This window comes from Bombina bombina, chromosome 5 (genome assembly GCF_027579735.1).
Source record: "Bombina bombina isolate aBomBom1 chromosome 5, aBomBom1.pri, whole genome shotgun sequence".
Classification (NCBI taxonomy): Eukaryota; Metazoa; Chordata; class Amphibia; order Anura; family Bombinatoridae; genus Bombina; species Bombina bombina.
In genome coordinates this window covers 478,097,470-478,115,022 of record NC_069503.1, presented here as the reverse complement: position 1 = coordinate 478,115,022, position 17,553 = coordinate 478,097,470, and the positions used below count along the sequence as shown (strand labels likewise).

General features: G+C 41.2%; 1 protein-coding gene across 1 annotated transcript in view; it reads right to left on the bottom strand.

Moving 5' to 3' along the window:
- Positions 1-17,553, bottom strand: part of MSANTD3 (Myb/SANT DNA binding domain containing 3) — a 164,042-nt gene that overhangs the window by 53,766 nt on the left and 92,723 nt on the right. The window contains 1 exon segment of the mRNA XM_053715766.1: positions 11,405-11,533. Within this exon segment, the coding sequence (XP_053571741.1) occupies positions 11,405-11,533 (129 nt within the window).

Genomic DNA, 17,553 nt, shown 5'->3' with positions numbered 1-17,553 from the left:
CAAAGACATGCAGGGGAATGTATATATATATATCAGCCAAAGAAAGATGCACTCACAGGACTTTCACCACTTTCACAACAAAAGTGGAGTTACTTTATTTGTAACGTTTTCGGGGATCAGGTCCCCTTTATCAGCATGAAGGGGACCTGATCCCTGAAAACGTTACAAATAAAGTAACTCCACTTTTGTTGTGAAAGTCCTGCGAGTGCATCTTTCTTTCGCTGCTGTATTGTGTTCAAGTTTGCACCCAGGCGGATGCCCTACAGGTGGGAAGAATCTGGTAATTGGATATATATATATATTATTATTTTTTGTATATCCAACAGCTTTTCTATGCGCATCTCCTTTTAACTTTTTATATTTTTTACTTTTGAGAGTTTGGGATATCACCTCTTTTTAAGGCGGATAGCTAGGCTGGCCATAAGATCTAACACATTATTTTCTTTTTTAAATATCCCTCCCACTTCCTCTATCCCCCAGTCATTCTGCCAAGGAAACAAGGAAAAGTAGGAGAAACATCAGGGTATAAAGGTGAAAGAAGAAAGAATATATAAAAGGGAGCCGCACAACAAAAATAAATTACGGGCGGGGTCATGGACTCTCCCTGCCAGGAAGGAAAGGAATTTATCTGGTAAGCCTAAATTATGTTTTCCTTCCATAAGGCAGGGAGAGTCCACAACTTAATTCCTTACTGTTGGGAAAACTATACCCAAGCTCCGGAGGACACTGAAGGAATAACGGGAGGGAACAAAAGAGGAGGCAGACCCTATTCTGAGGGCATCACAGCTTGCAAAACTTTTCTCCCAAAAGCTGCTTCAGCCGAAGCAAACACATCAAACTTGTAAAATTTAGAAAAAGTGTGTAAGGAGGACCAGGTAGCCGCCTTACAAATCTGATCCCTAGAGGCTTCATTCTTAAAAGCCCGGGAGAAAGCCACTGCTCTAGTGGAATGTGCCGTAATCTTCTCAGGAGGCTGTCATCCAGCTGTCTCATAAGCTAAGAAAGATAGAGAAGTCGTAGTAGCCTTCTGCCCCTTACGCTTCCCTGTTTAGATGACAAAAAGGAAGATTGTCTGAATTCCTTAGTAGCCTGAAGATAGAACTTCAAGGCACGAACCACATCTAGATTATGAAGCAAGCGTTCCTTTGCTGAAGAAGGATTAGGACACAAAGAAGGAACAACAATTTCTTGATTAATGTTACGATCCAACACCACCTTAGGGAGGAACCCTAATTAAGTACGTAAAACCGTCTTATCAGAATGGAAAACAAGATAAGGGGGGTTACACTGCAAAGCAGAAATCTCAGAAACTCTGCGCGCAGAGGCAATAGCCAACAAAAAAAGAACATTCCAAGAAAACAATTTAATGTCAACAGTATGCATAGGCTCAAATGGAGCCTGCTGCAAAACACGAAGAATAAGATTTAGGCTCCAAGGCGGAGTCCTAGATTCTAAACATAGGTCTGATCCTAGTCAGAGCCTTAACAAAGGACTGCACATCCGGAAGCTCAGCCAATCTCTTGTGCAGTAACACCGACAGGGCTGATATCCGTCCCTTCAGGGAACTAGCAGATAGACCCTTCCATCTTGGAGAAAAGAAAAAATTCTGGCAACCTTAACCCTAGGCCAGGAAAAGCCACACTCTTCACAAAAGTACAAGTAAGTCCTCCACACTTTATGGTAGATACGAGTAACTGGCTTACGAGCTTGAACCAGAGTGTCAATAAGACTCTCAGAAAACCCTCTCCTGGCTAAGACTAAGCGTTCAATCTCCACGCAGTTAGCTTCAGAGGATCTAAATTTTGATGTACAAAGGGACCCTGTATTAGCAGATCTCTGCGACAAGGTAACCTCCAATGAGGAGATGAGGACATCCCCACCAGATCCGCAAACCACATGCTTCGCAGCCATAATGGAGCACTCAGAATCATTGATGTTCACTCCTGCTTGATGTGAGCCAGTGGTAATGGAGGAAAAAGATATAAGAGTCTGAACCTCCATGGTACTGATAGGGCATCTATCAGCTCCGCCTGAGGATCAGGGCATCTATCAGCTCTGCCTGAGGATCCCTCGACCTGTACCTATCTCCGGCGTCCCCCACTCTATGCATATCAGCAAACACCTCGGGGTGGAGAGACCATTACCCTGAGTGAAAGGAATGCCTGCTGAGGAAGTCCGCTTCCCAGTTGTCCACACCCGGAATGTGGATCGCTGACAGCGTACATCTGTGAGTCTCCGCCCACTCTAGTATCTGAGATACTTCTCTTATCGCCAAGCGACTTCTCGTTCCCCCCTCATGGTTGATGTAGGCAACCGAAGTAATATTGTCTGATTGAAATCAGATAAAATGGGACAAACCCAGAAGGGGCCAAGCCTTCAAGGCATTGAAGTTTGCCTGGAGTTCCAATATATTGATCGGAAGGGAGGACCCCTCCTGAGTCCACAGCCCTTGTTTGTGCCTTCTCGGCACCCCATACAGTTTCCCAGCCGGAAAGGCTTGCATCCGTAGTCAAAATCTCCCAGGACGGTCTCAAGAAGCATGTGCCTTGGGACAGATGATCTGGACAGAGCCACAAAGAGAGCGAGTCTCGACAGGTTGTCGAGCACAATCTGTTGAGACAGATCTGAATGGTCCATTGTCTCAGCATGCATAGTTGTAAGGGTCTGAGATGGAATCTGGCAAAGGGAATGATGTCCATACAGGACACCATGAGTCCAATCACCTCCATAAACTGGGCCACTGAGGGTTTTAATGAGGCCTGGAGGGCAAGACATGCAGTAGTTAGCTTGCAATGTCTCTGATCTGTGAGAAATAAATATTCTCATGGATATGGTGTCTATTGTTGTCCCCAGGAAATTCACCCTGGTACTTGGAGTAAGAGAACTCTTTTCCAAGTTTATCTTCCATCCATGTGATTGAAGAAGACTGAGAAGAGACTCAGAGTGTTCTTCCGCTAAATGAAAAGATGGTGCCTGTACCAAGAAATCGTCCAGGTAAGGCGCTATGCAATACCTCGTGTTCTGGCAATGGCTAGAAGAGCACCCAGAACCTTCGAAAATATCCTTGGGGTAGTAGCTATGAACTGGAAGTGCTAGTTCAGAAAGGACGGGACAATTACTCCTAGAGAGATCCCGTACGCAACCTAAAAACATAAATTATGCTTAACAGATAATTTCCTTCTGTATAGGGAGAGTCCACGGCTTCATTCCTTACTATTGGAAATACTGAACCTGGCCAACAGGAGGAGGCAAAGACACCCCATCCAAAGACTTAAATACCTCTCCCACTTCCCCTATCCCCCAGTCATTCTGCTGAGGTTACAAGGAACAGTAGGAGAAATATCAGGGTATAAAAGGTGCCAGAAGATAACACATAATTATGGGGGCTGCCCATCGGAGAAACACGGGCGGGAGCCGTGGACTCTCCTTATACAGAAGGAAATGAAATTATCTGCTAAGCATAATTTATGTTTTCCTTCTTAATATAAGGAGAGTCCACGGCTTCATTACTTACTGTTGGGAAAATTATACCCAAGCTCTAGATGACACTCAATGAAAACAGGAGGGACAAAAATAGAGGCGATCCTAATCTGAGGGCACCCCAGCCTGCAAAACCTCTCAACCAAAGGCTGCTTCAGCTGAAGCAAAAACATCAAACTTGTAGAAATTAGAATAAGTGTAAGGAGGACCAGATAGCCGCCTTACAAATCTGATCCATAGAGGCTTCGTTCTTTAAGGTCCAAGAAGAAGCCACTGCTCTAGTAGAATGAGCCTTAATTCTCTGAGGAGGTCTATGTCCCGCTGTTTCATAGGCTAAGCGGATAAGACTCCTCAACCAAAAAGATAAGGAAGTTGAAGAGACCTTCTGACCCATATGCTTCCCAGAATATTAGCTAACTGTCAGTTAAAGGAACTAAACAAAAAATTGATACCATGTAAGCACCCAATTAAGACCCTCAAATGAGTTGGAGTTTTGAAAAAAAAAGTCACACAAATTAAAAAATAAAACTTTATTAGAACGTGTTTAAAACAATGGGTGTATTAAAACTAAAATGCTGGCAGAAAATCCAATTAAAAGAACTGGTTAAATCAGGGAAAACACTAAGTAAATAATGACTGGGGGATAGAGGAAGTGGGAGAGGTATTTAAGCCTTTGGTTGGGGTGTCTTTGCCTCCTCCTGGTGGCCAGGTTCAGTATTTCCCAACAGTAAGGAATGAAGCCGTGGACTCTCCTTATATTAAGAAGGAAAGGCAGTTCTCTTCTCTAGTCGGATGAGATTTGAATCCTATCCGGTATCCCTGAGATACAACCTCCAGGACCAAGGATACTGTACATCCTGGAACCAAGCATCTGAAAAAAGACAGTCCGTCCCTTACTCGTTCCGATCCTGGATTGGGGGCCGCCCTTTCATGCCCATTTGTTCTCAGCAGGCTTCTTAGTCTGTTTGGACTTATTCCAGGACTGAGTCAGCTTCCAAGTATTCTTGGGCTGCTCTGATATGGATGAGGATTGCTGTCATTGAGATTTGTGAGAACAAAAGGAACAAAAATTAGATGATTGCCACCCCTTAGGCCTATTCTTATCCTGCAGTAGGAAGGCACCTTTCCCTCTGGTAACCGTAGAAATAATGGAGTCCAGCCCTGGACCAAATAAAATCTTCCCCCTGAAAGGAAGAGAAAGGAGTCTGGATTTAGAAGTCATATCTGCAGACCAAGACTTCAACCAGAGAGCCCGGCGGGCTAGTACTGCAAAGCCAGAAGCCTTTACATTTAGGCAAATAATCTGCATATTTGCGTCACAGATGAAGGAGTTAGCAATTCTCAGGGCTTTAATTCTCTCATGAATATCCTCGAGGGGAGTTTCCAACTCAATGAGCTCAGATAGAGTGTTGCACCAGTAGGTAGCTGCTCCAGAAACCACGGCTACAGTTGCTGCCGGCATATATAAAAACCCGTATGTTGAAACCTCGTCCTCAGAAAAGTTTCCATTTTCTTATCCATAGGTTCTCTAAAAGTAGAACTATCCTCAAGGGGGATAGTAGTACGCTTAGCCAACGTAGAAATAGCACCATCCACCTTAGGGATGGAGCCCCACAAATCTAATTAAGAGTCAGGGACTGGGAATAATTTTTTAAAAGTAGACGAGGGGGAAAAAAGAAGTTCCTATTCTTTCCCATTCGTTACTAATAATGTTCGCCATCTTAACTGGCACAGGAAAAGTCAGAGGGAACTTCCTGTTTTCATAAACCCTGTCTAATTTAGGGATCTTAGGTTCCTCAGGGAGCATAGACTCTGGAATCTCTAGCGTAAACAGAACCTCCTTTAATAAAAAACGCAGATGCTCAATTTTAAAATTTTAAATAAAGAAGGGTTCCTCCACTGAAGGAGGTTTATAAACTGAAGTCTCTGACTCACAAAGTTCACCCTCTGAAGCTAGAGTTAACTCATCCTCGGATAGCTGGGACATAGTAGCTAAATCTGACAAATATTTAGATGACTCAAGGTCAGGAGAACTATGTTTAACCTTTCTCTTGCCTTTGCTAGAGGGAGGTAAGGCACTCAGGGCCGTAGACACAGTCGATTGTAACTGCACGGTAAAGCCCACAGGGGAAAAAAAAACTCTAGATGGAGGAATAGTTGAGTCGCGGGGAACTGCATGTAGAGCGGATAGGGTAGAAAGGGTAGAAATCTCTCTTCCTGAGAGGTAGACGGCTCAGAGGGGCTAATAGAGCTTTAGAACAGTGCTTAGGCAAATTGAACAAAATTGAGCAGGCAGGCAAATTGAACAAAATTGAGCAGGCAGGCAAACCACGGCCTCCTCACAATATAAACAGGAATTATTAATCAGTACAGAAGGAGCGGAACCTTCTAATGTAGTATCAGAGTCTTACATAACTAAGATATATCCACAGAAAGACAGACAAAAAAAAAAAACACTTTTATTCAAAAAGGCACCTTTATAATCCCAATGGCTGGGACAATCACCACCTCCTAGACCCAGACAGCTAACAGTGAAAACGCTCTCCTTAGGAGTGATGTCTGCAGTAGAATCGTAGGAAAATGAAAAGACCGCACCCGGTCACGTGGTGCATAGGACAGGACTTCCCCTTGCTATGAAAAAGGTGCTAAGCTATTATGAGCTGCGCAACACTCAAAAACTAAAGTGAAACCTGTTTGTTTCAAGCCAAAAGCACACAGTCTATGAGCCCGAATAACTCTCACATTAAAGCAGTTATAAATAACCCCTAGCTGTTCAAATAATCTCCCTGAAGGAGATATTAACCCTTGATCCTATCGAGGCATAAAGAAACCACACTGTGACCCTGTATAGCAGAAGTGTATATATAAAACGGTCTTACCCTCCAGGACCCATGCTGTGGAACAGGCACAGCCTCAAGTGTGACAGTCTTGCAGAGATGCTTCTGAAATGGACTTGAGTGTGTAACAGCAAGCAGTGAAACTCGTCAACACTGATTGCTCAGGAGCTGTTCGGCGACAGTCTGGATAGGTTAGTAGAAAATCTTTCCCTGCATCTCCAGACTAACTTTCATCAATACTCTCACTTAGAGGTTGACATGATTACTTAAAACTCAAGTCCTTTCTTGAAGGGAACAAACCCATTACAGGACTACCCACATCTTCTGACACTTCTCCGACACCTCCTATAGTGACTGAAGGATAGAGGAAGTGGGAGGGATATTAAAGCCTTTGGCTGGGGGTGTCTTTACCTCCTCCTGATGGCCAGGTGTTGTATCCCCAACAGTAAGGAATGAAGTTGTGGACTCTCCCTGACTTATGGAAGGAAAAAAAAAGACTTCCCACAGATGTCTGAACAAGAAAGACTATGTTTACTCTTAGGATAAAAAAAAAACAAAGCTACCAGGATAGTAGCAAAATATGTAACAAACTTTCATATGACTAGAACCCTGAATCAGATAAAATGAACAGTCATAATATTTTATACCCTTATATTATAAGTTGCGTTTTCTTGTAACTTTGCAAAACACATGTAATAATGTCATGCTAATAAAGTCTTCTTGACTTTAGAGAGACACAAACACACAGACAGAGACAGAGAGAGAGAGACAGACAGTGAGAGAGAGAGACAGACAGACAGTGAGAGAGAGAGACAGACAGACAGTGAGAGAGAGAGACAGACAGTGAGAGAGAGAGACAGACAGTGAGAGAGAGAGACAGACAGTGAGAGAGAGACACACACAGACAGTGAGAGAGAGAGAGAGAGAGAGAGAGAGAGAGAGAGACACAGGCAGTGAGAGAGAGAGAGACAGACAGTGAGAGAGAGAGAGACAGTGATAGAGAGAGAGAGAGAGAGAGAGAGAGAAAGAGAGAGAGACAGACAGTGAGAGAGAGACACAGAGAGAGAGAGAGAGAGAGAGAGAGAGACAGAGACACATTAGAGAGAGAGACACAGAGAGAGAGAGAGAGAGAGAGAGAGAGAGAGAGAGAGAGAGAGAGAGAGAGAGACACAAAGAGACACATTACTGTAATTAGAGAAAACATTTTTTTGTTTTTATGCTACTAAGGAATGTCACTGTTCCCCAGTAAAGAAAAGGGGGCTCTGTTTATCAGCAAGTTGAAAATAAACAGTCCTTAAAAAGGGTCATAGAGGTCAAATTTAAACCTCTATGATTCCAATGTAACATGTAATTTTAAACCGCTCTTTGATTTACTTTTATTATCAAACTTGCCTCTTTTGGCAATCTTTGTTGAAATTTAGCTCCTTGCAATGAAAGCATACCTAGGTCTTGAGCACTGTATAGGAGCAGTGTTTGTAACAATGTTATAGATATAGTGCTCAAGACATGAATGCTTTGGAGGCTACCCAGGTATGCTCTCATTGAAATGAGCTACATTTTGACAATTAGGATAAAGGTAAGAGATTTCCAGAAAAACTCAGGTATTTGACAGGAATTCAGTGTACAAGTTTACATAAAGTTCACTAAACAGTAGCTTTCATCTAGATGTGCAAAAATGTGTTACTAATTTGTCAACAAATAACGAAAAACAAAGTTTAACATATTTTGACTGCAATTTGTTTATTAACAGAACAAATGTAACATTTGCCTATTTATTCATTAGTAAGTTCCTCTAATGGATAGAACACAAGATGAACAAATGAAAGAATGTTGTACTTGTTTGTTTTGTCGGACAAAATACTTCAATTTCTTTATTTGTCAGGCGAATAACAAACAAACAAAAAAATACATTTTTGCATAAGACTACTTTCATCTCACTAAAGTCTGGGGTTGTTGTTTAATAGTATGTATGGAAGACAAATATTGTTACGTAGTTGGTACAGTATTTTCTCAATGCTGTAAAGGTAAAATATAAAAATGTGCTACAGCAGTGAATGGAATGCAGGAAAGCCTACTGAATACCCTGATACAAAAGTATTAGGTTTTTATGCAAATTGCAATTATCTTTCACACATTTAACCATGTGTTTAAAACAGGGCTCGACAAACCCATGAGCCAGGGAGCCTAGAATTTTGCCCCCGACTCATAACTTTTTAGGTTATTCTTCATATATCTATATACAAAGACCACTGGCTCCTAAATGTTAAAACAGATTTGTCAACCCCTGGTTTAAAATCATGAAAGTGTGGTGCCACAGGTAGACAATTAAGAATTGTGCCAATTTAGGGCCAGATTACAAGTGGAGCGTAAAATTGCGATTTTGCAAGCACAATATTTGCGCTCCACTCGTAATACCAACGCACGCAATTGTGCGCTGGTATTTAAAGTGGCCCGCAATGTGATGAAGCTCTGCGCTCAATAGAGCACGCTTCCATAGGCTGCAATGGGACCCTTGTTCTCATGCTGTGATACACGGAATGAGAACTAGAGCAGAGAAGAGGGTGAGTCGCGCAGTGATGGGCAGCAATTTTAAATAAATATATATGTATATGCTTATATATTTATGTGCTAATATGTGTTATACACATAACACAAATATATATGTATATAAGCATATACATATATATCTACATTGCAGTCTATGGCAACAGTGTGTTTCCTGTAAAGGCACTTTTCAGATACGCCAAGACCCCTAAAAACTGCTTTTTGTACAGTTGTTTTTTTTTTTATTATTTAAAAAAAAAAAAAAGAATATACTTTATTTTGGGGGCATTTGGGTGTTATTTTGAAAATTAACCAAAAAGGTCTGACATCTGGTTAAAGGACCAGTAAATAAAGTAGATTTGCACAGACAACAAATGTAGGATAAACAGACAATGCAATAGTAGAACTTCAAATAAATAGTAGATTTTTTTTTTTCTGGCAAATTTCTAAGTTATGTCTATTTCCACTCCCCCTATATCATGTGACAGCCATCAGCCAATCACAAAATGCATATACCTATATTCTATTAAATCTTGCACATGCTCAGTAGGTGCTGGTGACTCAAAAAGTGAAAATATAAAAAGACTGTGCACATTTTGTTAATGGAAGTAAATCTGAAAGTTAATTAAAATTGCATGTTGTATCTGAATCACTAAAGTTTAATTTTGACTTGAGTGTCCCTTTAATTTTCGGAGCGCTAATTGCTGCCGCAAGCTTGCGGTAGCAATGACCAGCCACTTGCAATGGCTGGTCATTTATCGCGCGCCTGCAAACTGGCAAATTTGCCCATTTGCAGACACACAATAAATTAGCATTCCTCTTGTAATCTGGCCCTTAAATGGTTAAAAAGACAGTCACATTTTTATATTCATACTATAGAATAGCAATAAAACTTTAAAAGGAATAGTCTAGTCTAGTCAAAATTTAACTTTCATGGATTCAGATAGAAAGTTGCTTAAAATTGCATGCTCTAACTTACTCCTATTATCAATTTTTCTTTGTTCTCTTGGTATCTTTATTTGAATGTAAGCTTAGAAGCTGGACCATTTTTGGTTCAGCAACTGGGTAGCGCTTGCTGATTGGTGGATACATTTAGACACCAATCAGAAAGTGCTTACCAGGTTCTGAACCAAAAATGTCCCAGCTCCTATGCCTACATTCCTACTTTTTCAAATAAAGATATCAAGAGACTAAAGCAAAATCGATAATAGAAGTAAATTAGAATGTTGCATAAAATTACATGCTCTATCTGAATCGTAAATGTTTAATTTTGACTATACTATACATTTAACTAAAAAAAAATACAAAGCAAATTTATAAGCATTTAAACAATTTTTATTTACATAATTTCAATTTATGCTATCATCACTGCTGTGGCCTATGAGGGACAGATATAAATGAACTCCTGTAACGATCAAGCAACCACTGTGTAAAATTTCCCAGGTTCCACTTCAGCCTCTATGGAGTAGTGTGCATAAACTTTTAAATTTGATGTCCTTTAAGTTACTTAGGCATTTAAATCAACACAGAAAAACCAACAGATTTCTACCTGAAATTATCAATATTGTATGTTAATCAATAAAGCCTCAAAAACAAAAAAACATATCACTATAAATAGCTAAATTATTCTTGATAAATTACCCGTTTGCCCATGGATTTAACATATTACTTGTGAACTTAAAGGGATGTTCCAGCCAAAATTGGAATCAACATGGATGCATTTCAGTTTTGAATAGAAGCATTTTTGCAAAATACATATATTAGAAAAAAATATTCTAATAATAGCTATAGCTGCAGTATTTAAAATGGTGGTGCATTAAAAATATCTAGCTATGCTTCACATGCACGTGCAGAGAAAAATGCTAACACTAAAACAGTGATAACTTTTACTAGAAGCATTTACCAACACGTCTATATTGCAAATATGTCTCTTCTCAAATATGTAATTCACCTATGTGCATTTAAATTTTGACCGGAATGTCCCTTTAAAGGGTCAGTATACCCTAAATTCTTCTCCCTTTTAATTTGATCCCAATGATCCATATCACCTGCTGGAGTATAATAAACTGTATACAAATAGCTCCTTTTGCTTTAACATAGGAAATAACTGGTTTTGCCTGTGGTATTATCCCTACCTATACTCAAAGTTTCAAGTATAGGCTATAAAAAACAACAACTGTGTAACAAAAGCCATCATAAGAAATTAAACTACCAGTAGGAGAGGTAAGTAATAAAATGTTAATTTTCAATTGCTCTAAGGTTTGGTATACAGTCAGACATATTATAAAGAAGCATGTGTGTGTATAAAGTGATACAATAAGGATACCCGATTTCACTGCAAGATCAACCCATTTTGATGGGTTGTGGTTTAAGAGAACAAAACAAGCTATTTCCAATACAAAAATAAACCCAAAAGAGATTTTTCTCATACATTTTATACTCTGCAGCTGATATAATAAGTCATTGGAAACACATTAAGGAAAAACAATTGTGCAGTACACTGTCCATTTAAAAGGGACATTATTTATTTATTTAGTAATTACCTTTTTTTATACTGCTTGAAGGAGAATCTTCTGAACACAAATCTGTGACAGGCACTTTCCTAATTGGTTCAGTCTGGATCTTGCCTTGTTCATCAATGAGAAGTTCCAGGTCTCCTTTATGGAAAGAAGCTGTTAAGGTAAAATAAGACTGGTTAATATTTTCACCATATATAATCATGTACAAATACATATTCATCATTACCATACTGAAATAACTGAATATAAAACGTTTCTGCTTAAAAGGGACATTATACACTAGATTTTTCTTTACATAAATGTTTTGCAGATGATCCATTTATATAGCTCATACAGTTTTTTTTGGGTTTTTTAAATGGATAGTTTTGCTTATTTTTAAATAACATTGCTCTGATTTTAAGACTCCTAACCAAGCCCCAAAGTTTTATTAGAATACTGACGTAAACATTTTCCATCTTGCTTATGGAGGGGAGAGTGTCTTCTCTTTTTAAAATACAACCACTTGCAGTGGGTGTTCCAGTAACCTTTTAAACAGAGCTAAACTGGAAGCTTCTAAGTAAGTTTTTAAACGGTTTTATACTGGATTTTTATATCAGTATCTGTGCATATGATTCTTTATAGTTGTGTCTATTACATGCAGTTATATGAAAATTGGAGTATACTGTCCCTTTAAGTCAACTTTGGTTATATTTAATAGCTTTAAAAATATCCTAAATTTCAGCTTTCTAAAAACATAAATGCTCTTGTCCAGAAAAAAAACGTAAATTATGCTTACCAGATAATTTTCTTTTCTTCTCTTCTGTCGGGGAGAGGCCACAGCTGCATTCATTACTTTTGGGAAATACAGAACTGGCCACCAGGAGCAGGCAAAGACACCCCAGCCAAAGGCTTAAATACCTCCCCCAGTCATTCTGCCGAGGGAACAAGGAACAGCAGGAGAAATATCAGGGTGAAAAAGGTGCTAGAAGAACAAATAAAATATAAGGCCACTCCATAGAATAAAAACGGCGGGGAGCTGTGGCCTCTCCCAATCACAAGAAAAGAATTATCTGGTAAGCATAATTTAAGTTTTTCTTCTTAAACGGGGAGAGGCCACAGCTGCATTCATTACTTTTGGGAAAACAATACCTAAGCTATAGAGGACACAATGCAAAACGGGAGGGGAAAAAAAGAGAGAGACCGACCCTAATCTGAGGGCACCACAGCCTGCAAAACCTTTCTCCCGAAGGCTGCTTCAGCAGAATCAAAAACATCAAACTTATAAAGTCTGCAAAAAGTATGTAAGGAGGACCAGGTAGCCGCCTTACAAATCTGATCCATAGAGTCCTCATTCTTGAAGGCCCAAGAGGAAATCACTGCTCTCGTAGAATGAGCCGTAATCCTCAGAGGAGGCTTATGTCCCGTTTAGCATAGAGACAGCAGATGACACTCCTCAGCCAAAAAGATAAGGAAGTCAAAGAGGCCCTCTGACCCCCACGCTTCCCAGAAAAGAGAACAAACAGAGAAAGAAGTTTGTCTAAATTCCTTTGTGGCCTGAAGATAGGACTTCAAGGCACAAACAACATCCAGAATTACGTTGAAAACATTCCTTCGACAAAGAAGGATTAGGACATAAGAAAGGAACCACAATCTCTTGATTGATGTTGCGAATTGACACAGCCTTATCAGCATGGAAAGCCAGATAAGGAGGGACGCATTACAAGGCAGCAATCACAGATACTCTGCATGCAAAAGCAATAGCCCATAGAAAAGGAACCTTCCAACACAACAATTTAATGTCCACTTCATGCATAGGCTCCAACGGAGCCTGTGCAAAACTTTAAGAACAAGATTTAAACTCCAAGGAGGAGCAATATATCTAAACACAGGTCTGATCATAGCAGAGCCTTAACAAATGACTGCACATCAGGAAGCTCAGTGAACCTCTTGTGCAGTAACACAGACAGGGACGGAATCTGTCCCTTCAGGGGACTTGCAGAAAAGCCCTTCTCCAGTTCATCCTGGAGAACAGAATAAGTAGGTCCTCCACACCTTATGATAGATGCAATGAGCAACCATCTACGAGCTTGAATGAGTAAAAAATAACACACTCAGAAAACCCTCTCTTGGCTAGGACTAAGCGTTCAATCTCCACGCAGTCAGCCTCAGAGAATCTAGACATAGATGAACAAAGAGAGCTTGATCAACAGATCTCTGCGACAAGGTAACTTCCACGGAGGAGATGACACCCCCACTAGTCCGCAAACCATATCCTTCGCGGCCAAGACTGAGCAATCAGTATCCATTACGCCTGCCTGATTCGAGCCACTACACTAGGAAGTAGTGGTAACGGCCGGAAAAGATAAATTAGATTGAATCTCCCACCGCTAATGCATCTGTTAGCTACGCCTCAAGATCCCTGTACCTCAACCCATATCCATGTAGCTTGGTATTGAGACGTCATAAGATCTACCTCTTGCAAAACCTGTTAAAGCACTTTAGGTCCAAATCAGATGGAAAGTTCCCTCCTTCTTTGGGACCACATAAAGGTTTGAATAGTATCCCAAACCTCTCACTGCGATAGGCACCGGGACAATAACTCCTAAGAGGACAGAACCCGTACACACCCCAGAAAGGCTTCCCTCCTTTTTGGTCAGGAAGACAGTAGAGAGAGGAGGAATCACCCTTGGGTGGCTGAGACTTGAAACCTATCTTGTAACCCTGAGCTATGACTTCCAGGACCCATGAATCCTGCACGTCCCTCAACCAAGCGACAGAAAAGAGCGACAGCCTGCCCCCTACATGATCCAGAAGAGGAACGGGGACCGCCCATTCATGCCGACATAGACTCGGCGGGCTTCTTGCTCTACTTGGATTTATTCCAGGACTGAGCCGGCTTCCAAGAGCTCTTGGTTTGCTCTGGCTTAGCGGAGTACTGCTGACATGGGCTTTATCAGAACGAAAATTGTCCCTTAGACTAGTTCATAATCTCTTGCGGTAGTAGGGCACCCTTGCCCCCTGTGACCATGGAGATAATGGAGTACAGGCCTGGACCAAACAAAATCATTAACTTAAAGGGGAGGGATAGAAGTCTAGACTTAGAAGTCATATACGCAGACCATGACTTCAGCCAGAGCCCGACGGGCCTGAACAGAAAAAGCTAAAGCCTTAGCATTCAGGCGAATAATCTGCCTAATAGCATAACAAATAAAAGAATTAGCAACTCTTAAGGCCGTAAATCTTTCCTGAGTAACGTTGAGGGGACCCTCCACCCCGATCAAATCCTATAAGGAGTCACACCAGAAGGTAGTTTCTCCAGCAACCGCTGCAACAGCCACTCCCGGTTGAAGCAAATATCCCGTATGTTGAAACATCTTTCTTAACAGAGTTTCCATCCCTTATCCATGGGCTCTATAAAAGAAGAGCTATCCTCAAGCGGTATAGTAATACGTTTAGCAAGGGTGAAGAGAGCGCCATCCCTTTTAGGGACGGAAACTCACAACTCCATTGAGAGTCCAGCACCGGGAACAATTTGTTAAAGGGAGAAGAGGGGAACAAGGAATCCAATCCTGTCCCATTCATTCTTAAAGGGACACTGAAGGCACACAAAAAACTAAATATTTTTATAATGCCCTGTTTCAATTACATGCCGTTTAGAAGATAGTTGGCCCCGAAGTTTTAAACCTTTCCAAACCTACTCTGGTTTTCATTATTCTCGGTGTCCGGACTGACCACACCGGTTGAAAGATGGCGACTGTTTCTTATTGCGCATGCGCAAGATACTGCAACGTCATCGCTAACGTCACTCTCTGCATGTCTGTTCTGTATACAGTAGACCCGTTCTATTGATCTCGGATCAGAAGAGTTTGCTGCACTGTGAAGGTAAGTTCATCGCTTGTGTGCATGCGCTTTAAGAATCTCCCTAGAATTAACGAGCAATTAGCTTTATACAATAGAATCTCCCTTGAATTAACGAGCAAATTAATAAAAATGAAATGTATGCTTACCTGATAAATTTATTTATTTCTTGACACAGTGAGTCCACGGATCATCTAATTACTATTGGGAATATCACTCCTGCCCAGCAGGAGGCGGCACAGAGCAACACAGCAAAGCTGTTAAATATCACCTCCCTTCCCTCCAACCCCAGTCATTCGACTGAAGTAAAAGGAGAGAAAGGAAGCAACAAGGTGCAGAGGTGCCTGAAGTTTATAACGTGACAAAAACCTGTCTTAGAAAAAACAGGGCGGGCCATGTCAAGAAATAAATACATTTATACGGTACGCATAAATTATGTTTTCTTTCTAATGACACAGTGAGTCCACGGATCATCTAATTACTATTACGAATCAATACCCAAGCTAGAGGACAGAGATGATAAGGTAGGGACAAGACAGGGAAACTAAACAGAAGGCACCACTTCTTGAAGAACCTTTTTCCCAAAGGAAGCCTCAGCCGAGGCAGAAGTATCAAATTTAAAGAATTTTGAAAAAGTGTGAAGAGAGGACCAAGTTGCAACCTTGCAAATCTGTTCCACCGAAGCCTCATTTTTGAATGCCCAGGAAGAGGAAACAGAAATAGAATGAGCCGTAACCCTCTCAGGAGGCTGCTGTCCAGGAATTTCATAGGCCAAGCGAATGATACTCTTCAGCCACAAAGAGAGCCGTAGCTTTCTGCCCCTTAAGTTTCCCAGAGAAAACCACAAACAGAGCAGAAGACTGGGGAAAATCCTTAGCCGCCTGTAAATAGAATTTTAACGCATGCACCACGTCTAGGTTGTGCAGCAGACTTTCCTTACGAGAAGATGGATTAGGACATAAAGAAGGAACAACAATCTCCTGATTAATGTTCCGATCCAAAACCACTTTAGGGAGAAACACTAACTTAGTACACAAAACTATCTTATCCGAATGAAAAATAAGGTAATGAGACTCATACTGTAATGCCGAAAACTCAGAAACTCTACGAGCAGAAGAAATATCAACAAGAAACAAAACCTTCCAAGATAACAATTTAATATCTAAGGAGTGCATAGGCTCAAATGGAGCCTGCTGAAGAACTTTAAGAACAAAGTTAAGACTCCAGGGAGAAGTAACAGGTTTAAACACAGGCCTGATTCTGACCAAGGCCTGAAAGAACGATTGCAAGTCTGGAACATCCACCAGACGTTTATGTAACAAAATAGACAAGGCAGATATTTGACCTTTCAAAGAACTTGCCGATAAACCCTTCTCCAAACCCTCTTGGAGAAAAGACAAAATTCTAGGAATCTGAACTCTACTCCAAGAGTAGCCTCTGGATTCACACCAATGCAGATATTTATGCCATATATTGTAGTAAATATTCCTGGTAACAGGCTTACGAGTCTGAATCATGGTCTCAATGACCGAATCAAAAAAACCACGCTTAGATAAAATTAAGCGTTCAATTTCCAAGCAGTCAGCTTCAGAGAAACTTGATTTGGGTGAAGGGCCCTTGAAGTAGAAGGTCCTTCCTCAGTGGAAATCTCCAAGGAGGGAGAGATGACATCTCCACAAGGTCTGCATACCAGATCATGCAAGGCCATGCCGGTGCAATGAGTATCACCAACGCCCTCTCCTGCTTGATTCGAGCAATGACCCGAGGAAGGAGAGCGAACGGAGGAAAAAGGTATGCGAAACTGAAATTCCAAGGGACCACCAGAGCATCTATCAGTACAGCCTGAGGATCCCTCGACCCGTACCTCGGGAGCTTGTGACGAGATGCCATGAGATCCAGTTGCGGCTATCCCCACTTGAGAATGCCATGAGATCCAGTTGCGGCTATCCCCACTTGAGAATCAAGCTGGAAAACACTTCCGGATGGAGTTCCCAGTCCCCCGGGTGAAAAGTCTGTCAGCTCAGAAAATCCGATTCCCAATTGTCCACTCCTGGAATGTGGATAGCTGATTGACAGCAGTTGTGGGTCTCCGACCACTGAATAATTTTGGCTACCTCTGTCATGGCCAAGGAACTCTGAGTTCCTACCTGATGGTTGATATAAGCCACTGAAGTTATGTTGTCCGATTGGAACCTGATAAACCGAGCCGAAGCTAACTGAGGCCAGGCCAGAAGATCATTGAAGATTGCCCTCAGCTCCAGAATGTTTATGGGGAGAACAGATTCCTCCCGAGTCCATGTCCCCTGAGACTTTAGAGAGCTCCAGACTGCTCCCCA